The 19460-nt window shown below is 34.6% G+C and overlaps 1 protein-coding gene and 1 pseudogene across 1 annotated transcript; one reads left to right on the top strand and one right to left on the bottom strand.

The window, feature by feature from the left end:
* Positions 1-2242: 2242 nt before the first annotated feature.
* Positions 2243-3832, bottom strand: LOC125186574 (protein NRT1/ PTR FAMILY 2.6-like). Its single transcript, XM_048082956.1, has 3 exons — positions 3720-3832; positions 3126-3655; positions 2243-3050 (listed from the first exon to the last, which is right to left on the bottom strand). The coding sequence occupies exons 1-3, from the start codon at positions 3810-3812 to the stop codon at positions 2249-2251; spliced, it is 1425 nt and encodes a 474-aa protein (XP_047938913.1). The 5' UTR covers positions 3813-3832; the 3' UTR covers positions 2243-2248.
* Positions 3833-5578: 1746 nt separating this feature from the next.
* LOC125186954 lies at positions 5579-18942 on the top strand (annotated as a pseudogene).
* Positions 18943-19460: the final 518 nt, after the last annotated feature.

Below are 19460 nucleotides of genomic sequence, written 5' to 3'. Positions count from 1 at the left end.
TTCAATAAATAAATACAATATAACAAGACCACTTTCAGGATAAACATGTTATATATTATTTAAATATTAAAATCTTTAATGGGTAAAATATCCTTATATTGTTTTAACATTTTATAAAACAATTACCCAACACATAAACGGAAGCACATTAACCAAAATCGCAAAATCCAAGACCATTCAAATTTCGATTTTGAAATCACATAAATGGTAAATTAACCAAATCTAGATTGGCTCTGATACCAACTGTAAGCCATATCTCAATTTTAATGATTTCGATAATGAAATCTTATTCTAGATTTGAATTAATTCAACTAATAAACATTTATACTATAAAGTGGAGATAAATCACCAATACCCATTTCGACACCCCTAGTATGGATGATTAAAATCCTTAATTATAAATTCAAACATGCTTTTCTTCAACTTCAATAGGAGCATAATTAAATGCTTCAATCTAATAACTTACTAACAAAATCAGTAAATATAAATGTATTAACAAAGAATATCAACAAATTTTTTTCTCTTAAGAACCGAACACTTTCACAATCTCATACAAAAAACTCGCCATTTAGTGACGGATCTTTCTGTCAATAAATGGGGCTATTGGCATATTATTGTCGCATAGAGCCATAACTAAAAAGCTTGGCACTAAAAAAATATTAGTGACGGCATTTCCGTCACAAATTACTAACAAACATCGACGGAAACTTAGGCGGCGGAGTTGTAGGTTCATATTAGTGACGAAATATTCTGTCACTAATTCGTAACGAACACATTTGCGACACTAATTAGTAATGTGGTAGCACGTCGTCACTAATTCCCTCACTAATCTATGTTTTTTTGTAGTGTAATTATATAATATAAAAAATGTGTCTACCATTCCACTTACTTTCTCCCTTTTCTTCACAAAGTAAAACAATTTATTAAAACGTATACCGAGTCGGCGAGTCTAAATAACTTTTTAAATGATGATCGGAGGGAGTAACAAATTTAACAAAATAACACAATTTGGTAAAAGATGCCCCTACTTTACGTGCATTGTAAATAATAAGACATTTAATTTAATAACACAATTTAGTAAATATAAACAAATAAATTCATCTTAATAAGTCAAGATAGACTTTTTCTGTAATTAAATTAGTATTTAATTTTATACTAGTTACTTAGATTATATTTAAGATACATAATATATAAAATGCTTAATAGGATTAAAATGTTAGATTCAATTAATTAAAAATTATTTAGTATTATAAAAAATTTTGAGTCAATTTTAATTTATTAATTACTTATTCAATTAAATAAAATATTAACAAAAGTTTAATTAATTATTGAGAATCACGAAATTACAAAAATAAAAAGCATTTTACAGAATAACCCTATAAATCTCGATAAGGATTCAATATCGTTAATCTCATTAATTGCAAAACAATTCTATTAATTACTAAGAAATCCTATAATTGATTATTTTTTTCAGTGTTGAAAATTCAAAATAACTTAAAATAAAAAATGTATATAGTATTAATTGCAAATCATTTTCATTAATTATGAAGCAATCATATATAAATGATTATTTTTGGCAATGTTGAAAATTCAAAATAGCTTAAAAATTTAAATGTAGTATAGTAGTATTTATGTTTGAACAACACTCATCAATCCCTTTAATTAAGAATTAGTTATCATCCAATGATTCAATTGATTGAGAATCAATTAACAATAGGGGAGTGGATCTGTTGTAGCATATCATATAACTATTCTAGGGAAGGAATGCTATGAACAAACACGCACCAAGTTGTTTGATATTATATTATCTTGTAATTATTGTTTTTATTATAAGTTGTGTTTGTCGGGACCAGAATGAAGACCGGCATGGAGCCTGCAGGGATCTTGAAATCCCCCCCTAGATGACGATCCATGGTTAGCATCAGGATCACGGTTAAGCTCATCTGGATGGCTAGAGGCGTGCAGTGTAATAGGCCAGTCGACCACAGGAAGAACAACTTGATTAGGCCTTTGAGGCTCTCTACTTGCTTATGCTAAGGAGTGGCTAATGCATTGCATTTGTTAGTCCATGAATTGTGGTGTTCTAATTAATCTTTTTATGTTTAGTTATAGCACAACAACAATCACCAGATTCTTCAAAACTTTTGTACTTGTACAATGATGCACAAACAATAAAGTAACATAAATTCAATGCTCCATTGATGCAAAAACTAATTTGAAAACAATTCACTAACCAACCTCAACATTTTTAATCTTTATGGTATTTGTAGACAGATGCACACACAAGAAAGAACACCAAATTCAAAGCTCCTACCCCACTGCACAACCAATACACATTGTCTAGTCTCCCTTTGTTTATATTGTTGGGCAACCATGCCGTTGCTCTCTGCACTGCATTGATGACGAGAATGCTCGAATAGAAGGCCCTAGCGAGTGTCAAACCAGCGACGGCGGTTGAAGTGTTCTTGAATGGAGCTGGGAACTCTTGGTAACAAAATGTAGCTTGTCCTGCCAAATAGAAACCTTCCGAAACTCCAAGAATAGCCAACTGTGGCGCCAGCCACAGCAACGACAAGGGAACCACTGCATTCACTTGGTCAATGAGGCCATGGGATCTTGCCACGCTCAGTCTCTTCGCCTCCACAAGCGCCGCAACAATGCTGCTGAGTATAATGAAGACATGGCCGATCCCAATGCGCTGCAAGGGCGTGGGAGGCCTAGTGGGAGCTAGCTTTACCCAAAGCGGCAAAATGAGGCGGTCTAGTAACGGTATGGTGACACAGGTTGCGATGAGCGCACACACTTGTATTGTAGCAGCTGGGATTTTGAAATGGGAGGTGATGTGACTGTCCATGGTTTTGGCTTGTACGATCATGAAACTCATCTGCACTGCTAGAGGTATACTCAATATCAAACCACTAAACCATATTGGCACAATCTTGATTAGCCTTTTCAGATCTTCAACTTGTTGCACTGTGCATAATTTCCATGGATTCACTATCTTTGAACTAGACTCTTCTTCACTCTTCACCGCTGCACGGTTCAAGAACCTGCAAATTTAACCAAATTAATGGAACTTCAACTAGTACTATTAATTATAGCATATCAAGTGATAATAAACTTACTTGAAGAATGGGGTGGGAGAGTTGAAACCATCTCCATCATGGTGATAATCATCAGTTTGTGATGAGAGAGGCATCTTCTTTTTCTTGATGGCTGCGACGATGACACAAGCCAAGCTCTTGAAAGGGCTGCCGTTGGGCTTGACAAGGCGATAAAATTTTGTACCACATAGGAAGACCACCAAACCAACCAGATTGGCCATGGAGAAGATGGTGAAAGCCCAGCCCCAGCCCCAGCGCCGGTTCTCTTCCACGTACACCATGAGGGTTGAGCACACGAAGCTGGCAATGTAGAGTGTGAAAATGAACCAGTTGAAGAATATCCCTTGATGTCTTGTGGAGTCTAGTTGATCTGCTCCCATGGATGCAAGAGTGAAGCGTGTGCCTCCGTTTCCTATAGTGAAGAGAGTCAGGCCGAGATACAGAAGACCGGCTTGAAGAGGCGTTGGTTGCTTGCACAAAATGGAGCCCTTTTCACAACTAGGAGGCCTCAAATGGCTCACTGTTGCTGATAGAAGCAATTGCACTACTCCCTGCACAATATTAATAAAAATCTTCATCTCTTCCTTATTAGAAAAGAGAAACATTGAAGCATACCAGCAAAGAGATGAAGGAGGAGAAGCAGATGACAGAAAAGCAGCCAGCATATGAATCAGCAATGATTGCAGTGAAGATAGGGATGAAACTCATGCTGCCATTCACATAGTTGGTGATTTTGGCAGCATATGTATCTTCAAAATGGAACTCATCTCTCAGGAATGTAAAAAGGTTGGCGATTAATCCCGTTGAAAATGTCAAACAGCCCAGTGTTGCTGTTTTTACCACAACAAAATCAAACATTAATTCAATACTTGTAAAAATGGTTTCAGAATTAAAAGAGACATGAAAAAGAACCTATGATGAAAGGGAAGGTGATCCATCCGCCACGACCGCGGTGCAGAAGTGCTTCACTATTCATCATCACTCAATTCCCACTCAATAAGTTGTTTATTTTTATTTTCTCCTTTGTTCAATGGAGAAGCTTGAAGAGATATGTGTAGACAGTGTAGTGTGTGGTTTTATTATTCATTCATGGCATAACAAACTTCTTAAAATGTAAGGAATGAAAAGAAGCATTCTTTGTCATATAACTCATGAAACTCACATACATATACATTTTTGCCTTCTTTGCGTTGAAATTTATAATCTGTATGTCACTCACTACATTAAAATTATAGTACTATATTTTTTCTGCCTGACACCGAATTTTAGTTGGACTTATTTATTGTAAAATGTAGTAGTTGGATGTTTAAATGGGAAAATATAAAAGATAATTAACATTATTCTAAATACGGAAAATTGATTCGTGAATGGAAAAAAATGTTTCAGGACACTTGATTCTATCGAAATGAATTCTTAGTTATAGGGTCGCTTGTTGTTTCGGTAAATTCTTAATTTGTTTTAAAGTAAAGTACTAAAAGGGTCAAACATGATTTTTTATGTAAAGAGAAATTCAATTTTGAAAAAAATCAATGTTGATGAATTTGATCTCTTCCACTGCTCACGTTTACATTCCAGTAATTTTAGAATGAGTGATGAGTGCTCACTGCTCACATAATGTATTTAATAGTAATTATTTTGCATAGATGTTCACGATAGTATTAAGTTTGTAAATAAATAACGACCATGATGCTGACTTTTAGCTCACATCTAACTGATTTTGTTTTTATTTTCGCTTTTATTCAATTAATTTATCTTGTAATCTTTTTTCAGGAACTCATTAAATTCACATAATTATAAGTTTTTGCCTTTTTCAATAACCTGTTTGCCAATCACAATTTTAAAATCAATGGCAATTGTAAAAATTTTGTTTTGATTTAAAGCTACGTACGTTTACGGATTTCCGTGTTCTACTTTCAACAAATTTAATTTTTTCATCTTCAGTTATATTATGTGCGCTCTTAATTTGATTTAATCTTGTAATCATCAACTGTGATTTTTCTCCACTCAAATCCCAATTATAGTAGTAGTAATTTTTATCAATAAATTTTACTTTTAAGATAATAACCTTCACATTTGCCAAGTAAATTAAAAAAAACAGGGTTTTTCTCTTTTATGGAGTATAAGAATTGATTATGTGTTAATATTATAAGAATTGTACAAAAAATACGACATTAAATTAATCAAGAAAGGCATTCTTTATTAGAAAAAGAAAATTTATTTAGGAAAACAATTTTTTAAGTTTTTTGAAATAATGATTAAGTATGATATCATAATTTTATACAATTCATATGTTTTATTAAGATGACCATTATTTTAAAAAAAGCTCAAAGAGTATGTTTGAGTAACATGAGATTTGTTTATCTTTAATCAAATCAAATAGTCAGGAGTTTAATTTTTTTTCTTTTGATTTGATTCAATTTTAAATTCTTGGATCAACTATTACTCTATCCCATTCTTGATCTAACAACAAAAATAAGGTACTATAAAGAAGAAAGACAATGCAAGTGCACAAATATAAGGAGAGAGAAACACAAATTTTATTTGAAATATAAAAGGTGGATATTTCGACTGAAATAGACAAAAAAATAAAATAATTAGACATGTTGGCTGAGAAGGATGAAGTAATACACTTTATCAAATCTTAATGAATTGACGGTCCGCTATTATTACAACTAGTATAACACGGTGTGCTATGTTCAAATAATATATTTTTATATTATTTCAAATTTTGTATGATTCTCCTTAGTTATAGTAGATTGATGTAACAAAATCCTTGTCAACAATTTGCAACAAAAAGTGTCAAAACCAATATACAAATCCTCAACATAAAAAAAAATAAAATAGAAAATTTTATTATATGCCCAAGATTATATCTAAATAAAATACTTCTTCCGTCCCAACTCAAGTGAATGATTTCTTTTTTGCCGTTAGTTTGCAAAGATAATAGTAATAAATAGTGAAAGTGGCGGTACAGTAAAGTAAGAGAAAGAATAATATAGAAAAGATTCAAATCTAATTATTCTCTTACTTATTTTATTTTCTCTCCATTTTAACTATTTATTACTTGAGTGGGACGCGGATAAAGTATCATTTTTCTTAAACATGTGCCGAAAAGCAGTCAATCACTTATAGGGCGGACGCAGAAATAAATAACGATAAAGGCTTTGATTTCTAAATTTTATTTTAAAGTATATTTTTGAGTGTTTTAGAGTATTTATAAGGACTTTTATGTAATAATTTTCCTAAAATTTGGATAAATTATAAAAATTAATAAAATAAAAAAAACTTAAAAATACAATTTTATTAAGGGCTTTAGCCCTTCCCATTTTATACATGGGTCAGCTCCTGATCATTTGAGTGAGACGGTCCCACTCATAAAGTATATCTTTAGTTTGAATTTGAATCACGTGAGTCAAAATTTAGAGGGATATACTTCTCAACAACGTGAGATATGGCAAATTTTCAAAAGTGTATGGATGATTAAAATCCGTATAAATTCAAAATTGGAATTCTAAATTGCATACTTATCCACATGCTTTTTTTCAACTTCAATAGGAATATAATTAAATATTCCAATGTAATAATATACTAACAACTCAGTAAATATAGAGAAAAAAATTATTAAAAATAGAATTGTCAATTTTTATAAGACAGACTAAAGTAGTTAAAGTATTCAATTTTTATGGGATAAAAAATGTAACTGCAAATCATTACAACCTATTCTCAATGATTGCGTTTCACGATCCTATGTTTGCCTTCCTTCTGTTCTACAAATCTAACTCACTCTCGTCTATACAATATATAAAAGGGGAGTTTTGGGGTATTTAGAGAAATGTCATTTTAAAATAGATACTCCCTTCGTCCCATATAATTCGATCCAGTATTCAATTTCGGACCGTCTCACATAATTTGTCCCATTTCACTTTTACTATTTTTGGAAGTGGGCCTCATATTCCACTAACTAATTCCTACTCACATTTTATTATAAAACTAATACTTTAAAAGTAGGACTCACATCCCACCAACTTTTTCAACTCACTTTCTATTAGATTTCTTAAAACTCGTGCCGGGTCAAAGTGTCCCAAATTATCTGGGACGAAAGGAGTATTATTTAAATAAAACTATTTTTTTTAATGAATTGTAGTAGTAAATATTAATCGCCTATTTGTTGAGACCTTACAAAAATCTCTGTCATTATCTACCTCAATTTATCCAAATACTTACACAACTACCACGTTTGGACCCACGCCCACCACTAAACCCTTCCTTCACTCACAACCTGCATAGCAGTTACATTCGTTGTTTTGTAGTCTGCTATTCTCTACCTGAATGCACCATTTCAGTTGTTTCTTTTCTTTTGGCCAGCATGATATAACACAGTACTTGATGATTGCCTAAACATTAGACTCTACAAATCAGTAATCTGCAAGAATTGGTAACAGATGTTTTTAATCTACCATATTGATCCCTGATTAAATGTGTTTTTAGGGTGCACTGGATCCCAAGCTGATTTATACCATGTGATGATGTACACGTTTCTGAGACCTACTGATGACCACGGCGGAAACCAATTTCACCTACATATAGATGGTGCTGTTGTTATTGCTATTGGCCCTTGTGTCTGTCCCATGGCTGCTACTTCCAAAGCCTTTCCTTCTAAAGATGCAACATAAGGGCATCCGCAGTGGGGCGGACGATGCGACGGACGATGCATCTTCCGTCACTGTAGCATTGCGGACGATGGATTTACCCATCGTCCGCGAACGAAGCGCGGATGATGCTCATCGTCCGCCACTGTGGCATCGAGGACGATGCTCACGCGTTTTGTTTTGTTTTTTTTTTGTTTTTTTCCAAAAAAATTTCTTATTTAAACACTACAATTCTCTACCATTTCACACACTCCAATTTCACATCTCTTCAATTATTCTCTCTCATCGTCTCAAAAATGAATCCCGGCGACTACGATTTGAGTACATCGGATGGCTGCAGACGGGCCTTGACTCGAGCCTTGTTCGATGCCATTCATGAAGCCGTAGTGGAATGCTTGGCACAAACGCAGCGGGAGCAAGCGGCGGCGGTGGCGGTGGCGCGGGTCCCTCGCCCGATACAACGTCGGACGTATGTCCCGAGCGAGCACGATGTAGCGCACGAACGTCTGTTCGCAGATTATTTTGCCGAGAATCCAAGGTGGGGCCCGAATGTTTTTCACCGACGTTTTAGAATGAGCCGAGATCTTTTTCTCCACATTGTGCACACGTTGGAGGGACGTGATGAGTACTTTCGGTATCGGGAAGACGGGATCGGCAGACCCGGACTTACGCCGTTGCGAAGTGCACGGTTGCAATCCGCCAGTTGGCCTACGGCACAACAGCGGATATGTTCGACGAGTACCTTCACGTCGGGGAGACAACTGGCCGCGAATGTCTCAAGACTTTTTGTAAGTTAGTTGTGGAAGCTTTTGGCGACACATATTTGCGACGCCCGACTGCTGATGATTGCCGAGTCTGATGCGGATGCACGAGACGGTGCACGGCTTTCCTGGGATGCTAGGGAGCATCAACTGTATGCTCTGGCAGTGGAAGAACTACCCGACGGCGTGGAGAGGCCAATTTACCAGTGGCTACAAGGGTGGCCACCCTACGATGATCCTGGAAGCCGTCGCCGACCACCGCCTCTGGATCCGGCATGCCTACTTCAGGTGTAGCCGGGGCGAACAACGACATCAACGTCCTCAACTCGTCCACCCTATTCGCCGATCAGTGCAAGGATCGCGGCCCGGCCATCGCGTTCACTGCCAACGGCCGCAGACATCATATGGGGTACTACTTGGCCGATGGCATATACCCAAGGTGGCCTGTTTTTATGAAGACGATCAGTTGCCCAATTGGTGAGAGGAGAGTCTTGTTTGCGGCAAAGCAGGAGTCCGCGCGGAAGGATGTGGAGCGGGCTTTTGGGGTGCTCCAATCGCGGTGGGCAATCGTGAAAGGTCCGGCGCGTTTCTGGTACAAGGAAGTCATGGCCGACGTCATGTATGCGTGCATCATCATGCATAACATGATAGTCGAACAAGAAGTTGGACATGTCACCGATTAGGTGGATGATGAAGTCGGATCTAACTCCAGCACGACGACCTCGCCTGTCACTCGAGGATTACCGATGGACTTCGGTGAGGTTCTACAGCGACAGGCCTCAATGCGCAACTAACAAGACCATACTCAGCTCATGACCGACATGATTGAAGAAGTTTGGAACTGCAACCGCCGTCGTTGAGAATTTGTAGTTTTTTCGCATTCGTAGTGTAATAATGTTTTAATTTAATGAAATGAAGTTTTTTTTTTCCAAATTTTGAAGTATTTAAATATTCAAATAATAGATAAAATGCTTAGGGCGGGCTATAGTCTGTCCCACTGCAGGTCGAATGGGTGGAGGATAAAATGCTGACGTGGCGGTGCAGGGAGAGAGGGCGAAGTCTCTTCAATCAGGGGCGTCGCTTATGGCGTCCCACTGTGGATGCTCTGAGGTATACAATTTCAAACTCTCTTATGTTATTTTTCAACCAATCATTAATTTATTGTAGCATTTTATTTATCATTTTATTTTTCCTTTCTTTTTATCGTTGTGACTCTCCGAGGCACCAGGGAGAGAGGGCGAAGTCTCTTCAATCAGGGGCAAACCACAATGATGGCCATGGCCACGGTCATAAGGAGTTTGAGTTCAGTGAAGTTTTTGTACATCAGCTTATACACACAATCGAATTTGTTCTTGGGGCTGTTTCAAATACAGCTTCTTATCTTCGTTTGTGGGCACTCAGGTATGTATATGAGTTTGCAACCCTAAATTAATACTGGGATAAGTAATTTCAGTTTGTGCCAGAAACTAAGAAATTCTTTGTAACTTCACTTTCATTTTCCGTAAAGCTTAGATATTGAACAAATGCTATGAAAAAAGCATCTCCATTCCTCTGTTTCTTAATAACTAAACTTTGCAAATAACAATTATACTGAATACTGTATTACTTAATATTCTCATTCTAACGCTCCTTTTTCTTTTAGTGATTTCAGCCTAGCACACTCTGAGTTATCCATTGTGTTCTATGAGAAAGTTCTCCTTCTTGCATGGGGGTGAGTTGATTTATTTCATTGTAAAGTCTATTGATGTTTATAACATTTCAATATTTGCATTATTACTTTTATTTGCGGACTTTATTATTTTATTTTCTGACTAAGAAACTGATGAATGTTTGAACATATGCAGATACAACAATATATTCATCCTTATAATTGGCATTATTATCTTTATTTGCACCACTGTTGGTGTACTCTTGGTGATGGAAACCTTGAGTTCCTTCTTGCACGCACTCAAACTGTTAGGATTGGTATACTGAAAAGCATATTTCGAGCATGTTGCACGGATAGAATTGCTTGTATACAATAAATTCTACAATCCACTTTTAACCCAAGGCGAGAAGAAGTAATTTTATCGCATTGATGTTTGCTTGTGCATTTATAAGATGTTTTTCAAACATTTAAATGTATAAGAAGCAAATAAGTCTAATTCTTCTACATAGTAGACTGGTCGTGAACGACGTTCACAGAAGGTGACGCAGTCGGATCTTTGTAGAAGAGAAATAGAATTTCACAACCTAGATAGGTTTTGGCTACCTATCGTGAAAGGTTGCAGTGTCAGTCCGCTTGTTTCCTTACCTTAGGAAATAAACGACACTGGTGTGGTATAGCACTGAAGGATCTAACAGTTGAGATAAGTCTTTCTTGCTATTTACCGAAAGACGAGGTCTCGGTGATTGTTATTTCTTAATCATTGTTGACATAACATTGAGCATACGATATTGATTATGCACTACTTTGATTTATCAAATGGTGCGGATTTTTCGCAATCCAAGAATCCTGATATCTTGGGTAGTGGTGATCAATGTCTAGAGGTGCTAGTATTGTTATTGCAATGAATCGTGTGCTGGGTGAGTCCAGTTTGATAATATCCTCAAGAGGTGTTCGAAAAAGGTTTTATTATTCAGAAACCCGGCCGGTTGGAATTTATTCCAGAATAATAAATAAAGATTTTGAACTAGACAACTCTTGGAAAAAGATATTAATTAATTAAAGTCAAATAGCAGACTTAAATTAATTAATGGATATTTATATCTTAAACACGGGAAATAATAAATTAAAGAGGTAAAGCCCGGATTACTCGTAATTTGGGATTGGACGGGCAGTCAATATTATTTTACTGTAGTGGCTGATTATAATATTCTGTTGGACTTGTATTAAATTGGGGCTCAATTTAATTAGTAAAAGTCCAACGGGTTTGGCCCAAGTCCAACCTCCATGGATCCCTAATCTGGCCCATCATAACTCTATATAAAAGGAGATTAGAAAGAAGATTAATTAATTTTTAATTGATAATTTTCGTTCTGCTCTCTGCAGTGAACGATTTTTTCAGTTCTCTCCAGATCTGAAATTCTATCTTCTTTCTAATCAAGCCCTTTTCGATTCTGACAAGCTTTGCCCACCCAAAGGTCATAATCTGAGTTCGGGATACAGATTAGAAGATTTATGGTTGAGTACGAAGATCATCTCGTGGAGAAGGCGCAAGCAATCGACGATTCTTTGGAGAATCAGATCGGTAATTCTAAACCGTAGGAAATCATGAATTAGGGTTCTTATTCCTTAAACATGATTTATTTGTGTTCTTGAATGCAATTTGATTTGTTTAACATGTAGATAATTAATCCCATAATCGGTCAAATAGATCTGTAGATCTGATTTATTTGTGTATGCATGTCTTCCGCTGTGCAAGGGGCACCAATCCCCAGCAATTGGTATCAGAGCCAATTTTTGGCTCTGATTATGTGGATTGATTTCATGTCATGTGAATTGCTTGCTTGATTGCATTTGTTTTCCGTTTTTGTGTTATTACTTGCGTCGAATGTTTCGATGGTGATACGAGCAACAACGGAGAATTGTTTCACGCTGAAATTTGTTTTCTCATGGTCGATGGGAAATTATTTCAATAACGTGTAATCATTTGTTGTAATGGTTGTTTATTTTTTATTGATTGAGTACTTGATGTCGTGATCCACCCAATTTGATCGAATGGAGAATTTTTTTTCTTGGTTCATAGTGCGACTTTTTGTAAGAGAGTCAATTTTTATATGTGATGATTACATATAATGATTGCATATAATAATCATTTTTTTTGTAATCATTGCTGCACGAAATTTTGATTCATGGAATATTTGATTGTATATGTATGGTTTCATGTAATGATTGTTTTCAATAATCTTGTGACGTAATCTTTGGATGTTGAAACCAAATCATTTCGCACCGCGATAATCGTTGTCGACGGTTCATGAATCAATTGCGACGTGGGAGCGTCGTTGCGGCAAGACGTGCAGCAGAGGCTGCTCAATTTGATCACGGCAGTATGCCAATCAATGGGAGTTCGATGACTCAGTTAAGCAGCAAGATGGCTGCGGTGAAGATGCAGCCATAGAATCGTTACAGCAGCGGCTGCTGTGACAACAGCTGCGGTCCGAGTGGGAGCTTGTTGGTGGCGTTTCCAGACTTGTGGCAGCAAGCTTTCCAAATTAGTTAGGGTTTCCCAAACCCTAAGAATTAATTTTGAATATTTTTCAAGATATAATTTAAAATAAGATTTGAATATATGGATTATCTAAAATAAACAAATAATGGATTAATTAAATTTGTATCCTTATTTTATGGATTTAGATAGATTAAATTCTATCTAGATAAATCCTAGATAAATTAGGATAATAGTAATTAATTTTATTTTGTCTTATGGATTTATATAGATTTAATTCTATGTGAATAAATCCTAGATAGACTAGATAAAATAATTAACTATATTTGGATTTTATCCTTATTTTATGGATTTAGATATATTTAGTTATATCTAGATAAATCCTAGATAAATTTGGATAATAATTAATTTTATTGTCTTATGGATTTATATAGATTTAATTCTATGTGAATAAATCCTAGATAGACTAAGATAAATTTTAATTATGTTTATCCATATCTTGTAGATATTGATAGATTTATATCTATCTAGAATATATCTTAGTAGATTTGGATAGTTAAAATCCATGTTTATCTTTTTCTTATGGATATTTATAGAATTAATTCTATTTAGAAAATATCCTAGTTGAATTAGATAATTAAGTTTATCTCTATCTTATAGATATTGATAGATTTGCATCTATCTAGAATATATCTTAGAAGATTTAGATAATTATTAATCCAATATTGTAATTATCTTTTGGGTTTAAGATAGATTTAGTTCTATCCAGTTAAATCCTAGTTGAATTAATTAATATTAATTCTAGTTTATCCTAATTTTATGGATATAAATAGATTTATTCTATTTAGAAAATATCCTAGATAAATTTGGATAAAGATAATACAAGATAATCCTTATCTAATTGGATTTTGATAAAATTAGTTTTATCTAGTATAAATCCAAATAGAGTTGATATATTCTAGTTTCTTATTCTAAATAATCTAAGATTTTTTTAATCTTAGAATGATTGGATTTTATCTTCGTCTTATGGATTTGGAGAGATTTGGTTCTATCCTGAAATATCCTGGTATGATGATTTAGATAATGATAATCCAAGATTAGTTTATCTTGAATTTTAGGATTTGATTTTATTCATGTAAAATCTAGAATAATCCTAAGAGGATTTAGATAGATTCTATTCTATCTAGATAAATCCTAATTAATTTGGATAACCATTATCCAAGATCTTATCAAATCTGAAATTCCTACTTTGGATAAGATAAGGGATTAATTATTTAAGTAAATCTCCCTAGATTTATTAAATAATTTAAATAATTATCAAGTGTGATTAATTACCAAGGATTAAATGGATTTATCTGTTTATTTGGTATTAATCTGCTTTAAGTGGATTATCTGCCTTATCCGCTTAATTGATAATTATGCAAAAACCATGTTTAAAATGACTAAGCGATAATTACAACAGTGTGTTGTATATGGTCTCCATAAATTGGTCTATATATGAAGCAGTTTCTAATATTATCGCGACCCACCTTAGTGGGAGCAATAATCCTACGAAATAGCAAGTTCATTAGATTAGACTTCTTAACAGTAAATTGTTTAAACTAGAAGCATGTTTCTAATATTATCGCGACCCACCCTAGTGGGAGCCATAATCCTATGAAATTGCAAGTTCGTATGTTTAAACATATTTATGAGATAGCTATGGAATTTTGTTAGTGGCGTACGACCTTCCCTAGAAGGAGTATCAAAACAGAAATGAAATTCCTAGATGCAAATATTTATGGTAAAAGCTTAGGCAATATTTGGCGGCCATGCCACCTTAGTGGTCTCTGGACTATTCGTCGATATTGTGACCAGGAAATTGTTGGAATCCGAATTTGTATGACCTCCCTAGAGGCATACTTATTTCGGTTTTGGCAGTTGCGAGATACATAAATTGTTTTGTGGTTATTTGCGATTATGTATCAAGCATAGTATGTGATAAATAGTTTTATTTCTTCTCAGCCAAATTCTTAATAATGTCTGCGAACCTTAAAGAAATCAAACTCGAAGGCCAAAATTATGTAGACTGGAAATGTAAATGGATAAGATTCTCACTGCTGAAAACTTAAAGTTTGTATTCACCAATTCATGTCCTCTATTTCCTTGACAAAATTCTATAAAGAAAGTTCATGAATGCATTTTATGCATGTACTTGACAAGTTCTTTGAGATAGAAGGTCAAACTACTTTCTTTTAATCTTTTAAGTAGTAAGACACGTCTTGGTTTATATTGATGAAAGAGGAATATCCAATAAGGACGATGTCCAGATTCTATTGGAATATCCACGAGAGATAGAATATTTTGAGGAATCTTCTGATTCAGTTACTCAAATAGTTTCTACACTCAGTTCTTCGTCAAATGTATAGGAAGTGATAGTATGAAGGTTGTTACTTAAAACCTTCTACATGATATTCACTTTATTACTAATAGAGGAAAATAACATGATGGATGACAAATTCGTTAAAGCTACATCTTTCCTATGTCTTAGTTCAATCGAACAGAAGACTAGCAATGGAAAGAATGAAGAGCTGAATTGTCATCAATGCCTGCTGAAAGCAAGAAAGGCAAGATAAATGGGGTGAAAAGGCAAAGTGAAGATGCATTGTAAGTCGGATTGACCTCTTCTAAAGAAGGACAATGACTTAGATAACAATGTAACTTCTAAAGGAGAGATCTTAATCCAGTTGGGCAATTGTTGCAGTGGGAGCTATTTATTTATGCTCACTTAATTGTTTTGTTTTGATGTTAGAGTTTTGTTTTATTGGTACAGTCTTGTTTAGAATGAATTTATATTCAGTTTCTAAACTTGTTTATGATTAAGCGATGTTCGATGTCATTTTATAATGCGTGCATTATTAAGAAATGTGATTCGAATATCTATCATAGTACCATAGAAAAACAAATTATACATCATAGTATCTAAACAATATAAATGCAACAAGATTGAGTTTCGAACAACAGTTCAACTTCTTAAACAATGAATGATAAAGTATTTATGGCACTTAGTTATAAGGCCAAGAAAGTACTTAATTATTGTTCAAACTGATTTTTGTCTAACTCAAGTGGCTATCGAGATTTTAACAACTTGCTTGTTAAATAGCTTGAAAGTCAAGTAAGTCTGGTTGATGCATTATAAGTTAGAATCTGTTGGTGGTTCAAGGGATTCATAATACTTATAGAGATGCAACATAGAAAGACTAGCAAGTCTCAATGGTCTACACCATGGGAGACGAGCAATGAGTTCAGATCAGTAGTGGGAGTTAAATCCTAGTTGACTACTCCAAGCATTCTTCTAAAGAATGGAATAGTCATATAAGAAGATATCGAAGTCTCTCTAAGACAAGTTCGATATGGGAACAGTTTCACTCAATAACACCTTATCATTGATGGGATATACGTTGGAAACAACGAGTTATATCTTAAAGAAACTACCATAACATCAGTACCTTCTACAACACACGAGTTGTGGACTAGAGGTAAGTCTAGTCCAGCACAACTCAAAGTGTGGAGTTATTCCAACACATGTTTTGGAAAAGGTATCCAAGTAATTGGAGTTGTGTACTGAGGTATGTTTTAAGATTGTCCCAATTGATAGAAAAGGTACGGGTTCTATAATCTTCACGGCAAGATAAGTGTTTGTTTACATCAATACTAGATTCTTTGATGAAGATTATGAGAAGAACTACAAGCCTAACAAGCATGATAATTCTCAAGATAATGAGAATATCTATTTTCCATCTTAACCAAGAAGTCATACCATTAGATGCTTATGCACTTAGAAAATCAACATTTGTACCTAAGATTATAAGAGTCATGTCGTAGTGGGAGCGTTCCTTGCGAACATAACAAGTTCATGGGTCTAAGAGAGTCTTTAGACTCAGTTTTAGATCGACTTGAATCTAATCCCTGTAACTACAAGGACACATTGACTCATTCAGATAATCGTTCTTGATAAGATGATAGATTCTGAATAATAATCTAAGATAGACAAGAATGTTTGCAAGACTTGCGATACTACCCATAGACTATTTTAGCCAGTGGGAGCTAGTGGATCTGCAAGTGTAAACATGGATCTTGAAAGGCTAGAATAATGGCTAAGGGTTATACCCAGAAAGAATGATATTCTCGCTTGCCATTATGCCTAAGACGATCTGTATCATATTGTCTATTGTAGCTTACATAAATTAGGATGTATGTATTATGATTGTCAAGACAGTTTTCTTTAAGTAGAAGTCTTGAGGAGATCATCTACATGGAACATCTTAATGGTTATGTGCTACAAGTACAAGAAAGTTGAAAGTGCACTATATATGGTATTCTTGGTATTCTACGATGATGACATCTATAAAAGTTGATAAACAACTCAAAGGGTTATCTAGCGTAGGAAACTGGTCGTCTACCCAGTTTAATGATGATGGATTTAAGATAAACTAGTTACATTCTAAGCATCTAAGTCATTAGATTGCTAGAAAAAGAATGTTAAGTTTTCTTAAAGAATCCTACATCTACATCATACTTAGACACTTTAAATTCCAAGAAAAGGTTTTACACATGAGGTGAAAAGTATGGTAGTTCGATATATCATGGTCCGAGACCTGCTTAGAGTATAAGTGGGAGAGTTTTGGCAGTGGGTATACTCGAAAGCATGATTTTGAGTATAAGTGGGAGATTGTTAGGATTGGTATACTGAAAAGCATATTTCGAGCATGTTGCACGGATAGAATTGCTTGTATACAATAAATTCTACAATCCACTTTTAACCCAAGGCGAGAAGAAGTAATTTTATCGCATTGATGTTTGCTTGTGCATTTATAAGATGTTTCTCAAACATTTAAATGTATAAGAAGCAAATAAGTCTAATTCTTCTACATAGTAGACTGGTCGTGAACGACGTTCACAGAAGGTGACGCAGTCGGATCTTTGTAGAAGAGAAATAGAATTTCACAACCTAGATAGGTTTTGGCTACCTATCGTGAAAGGTTGCAGTGTCAGTCCGCTTGTTTCCTTACCTTAGGAAATAAACGACACTGGTGTGGTATAGCACTGAAGGATCTAACAGTTGAGATAAGTCTTTCTTGCTATTTACCGAAAGACGAGGTCTCGGTGATTGTTATTTCTTAATCATTGTTGACATAACATTGAGCATACGATATTGATTATGCACTACTTTGATTTATCAAATGGTGCGGATTTTTCGCAATCCAAGAATCCTGATATCTTGGGTAGTGGTGATCAATGTCTAGAGGTGCTAGTATTGTTATTGCAATGAATCGTGTGCTGGGTGAGTCCAGTTTGATAATATCCTCAAGAGGTGTTCGAAAAAGGTTTTATTATTCAGAAACCCGGCCGGTTGGAATTTATTCCAGAATAATAAATAAAGATTTTGAACTAGACAACTCTTGGAAAAAGATATTAATTAATTAAAGTCAAATAGCAGACTTAAATTAATTAATGGATATTTATATCTTAAACACGGGAAATAATAAATTAAAGAGGTAAAGCCCGGATTACTCGTAATTTGGGATTGGACGGGCAGTCAATATTATTTTACTGTAGTGGCTGATAATAATATTCTGTTGGACTTGTATTAAATTGGGGCTCAATTTAATTAGTAAAAGTCCAACGGGTTTGGCCCAAGTCCAACCTCCATGGATCCCTAATCTGGCCCATCATAACTCTATATAAAAGGAGATTAGAAAGAAGATTAATTAATTTTTTTTGATAATTTTCGTTCTGCTCTCTGCAGTGAACGATTTTTTCAGTTCTCTCCAGATCTGAAATTCTATCTTCTTTCTAATTAAGCCCTTTTCGATTCTGACAAGCTTTGCCCACCCAAAGGTCATAATCTGAGTTCGGGATACAGATTAGAAGATTTATGGTTGAGTACGAAGATCATCTCGTGGAGAAGGCGCAAGCAATCGACGATTCTTTGGAGAATCAGATCGGTAATTCTAAACCGTAGGAAATCATGAATTAGGGTTCTTATTCCTTAAACATGATTTATTTGTGTTCTTGAATGCAATTTGATTTGTTTAACATGTAGATAATTAATACCATAATCGGTCAAATAGATCTGTAGATCTGATTTATTTGTGTATGCATGTCTTCCGCTGTGCAAGGGGCACCAATCCCCAGCACAGACTTGATTGGGTGGAGTTCCAAAACAAAGTTTTACGAGGGTGACGGTTACGAGTGCTATCCATTCTCATTCTTTGTGCTCAATACCGAAGAAGAATGAGATTATGAATATAAACAGAAATAAAGACCTGGTGGTTGAATTCACGTGAATGTTGATGTTTGTTGATTCTTTGATCTGGTGTCAAGCATAGAGAGAGAAGGCAGTACTACTTTCAGATATGGAGAATTTGAGTTGTTATTTTGTGTCTCAGTGACTAAAATTACATGGAGAAATAAACAGTATATGGAAACAAAAATAAATATACTCCATATAAATAAATTTATGAATATACTCCATATAAATAACTTTATGTTTCAGTTGTTTGTCAATTTACAAAAAATTTTACCCACAATTTATTCATAAGCTTTAGTAAATAATTAGAAACATGATCTGTGTTAGATAAATTTTACCTATATTATTTGTTCAAATAATTCAATATTCCGTGCATAGCACGGGTGAGATACTAATCTATACAATATATAAAAGGGGAGTTTTGGGAGGTTTTGAATAACCATTTTATGCCGAGGGATATAAATGCAATTAATATAAAATTCAGAAATTAATTCTAATAAATATAT

The sequence above is a fragment of the Salvia hispanica genome, chromosome 5 (genome assembly GCF_023119035.1).
Source record: "Salvia hispanica cultivar TCC Black 2014 chromosome 5, UniMelb_Shisp_WGS_1.0, whole genome shotgun sequence".
Taxonomy (NCBI): domain Eukaryota; kingdom Viridiplantae; phylum Streptophyta; class Magnoliopsida; order Lamiales; family Lamiaceae; genus Salvia; species Salvia hispanica.
Note: the sequence above shows the minus strand (reverse complement) of the source record. Positions and strands in the feature narration are given on the sequence as shown.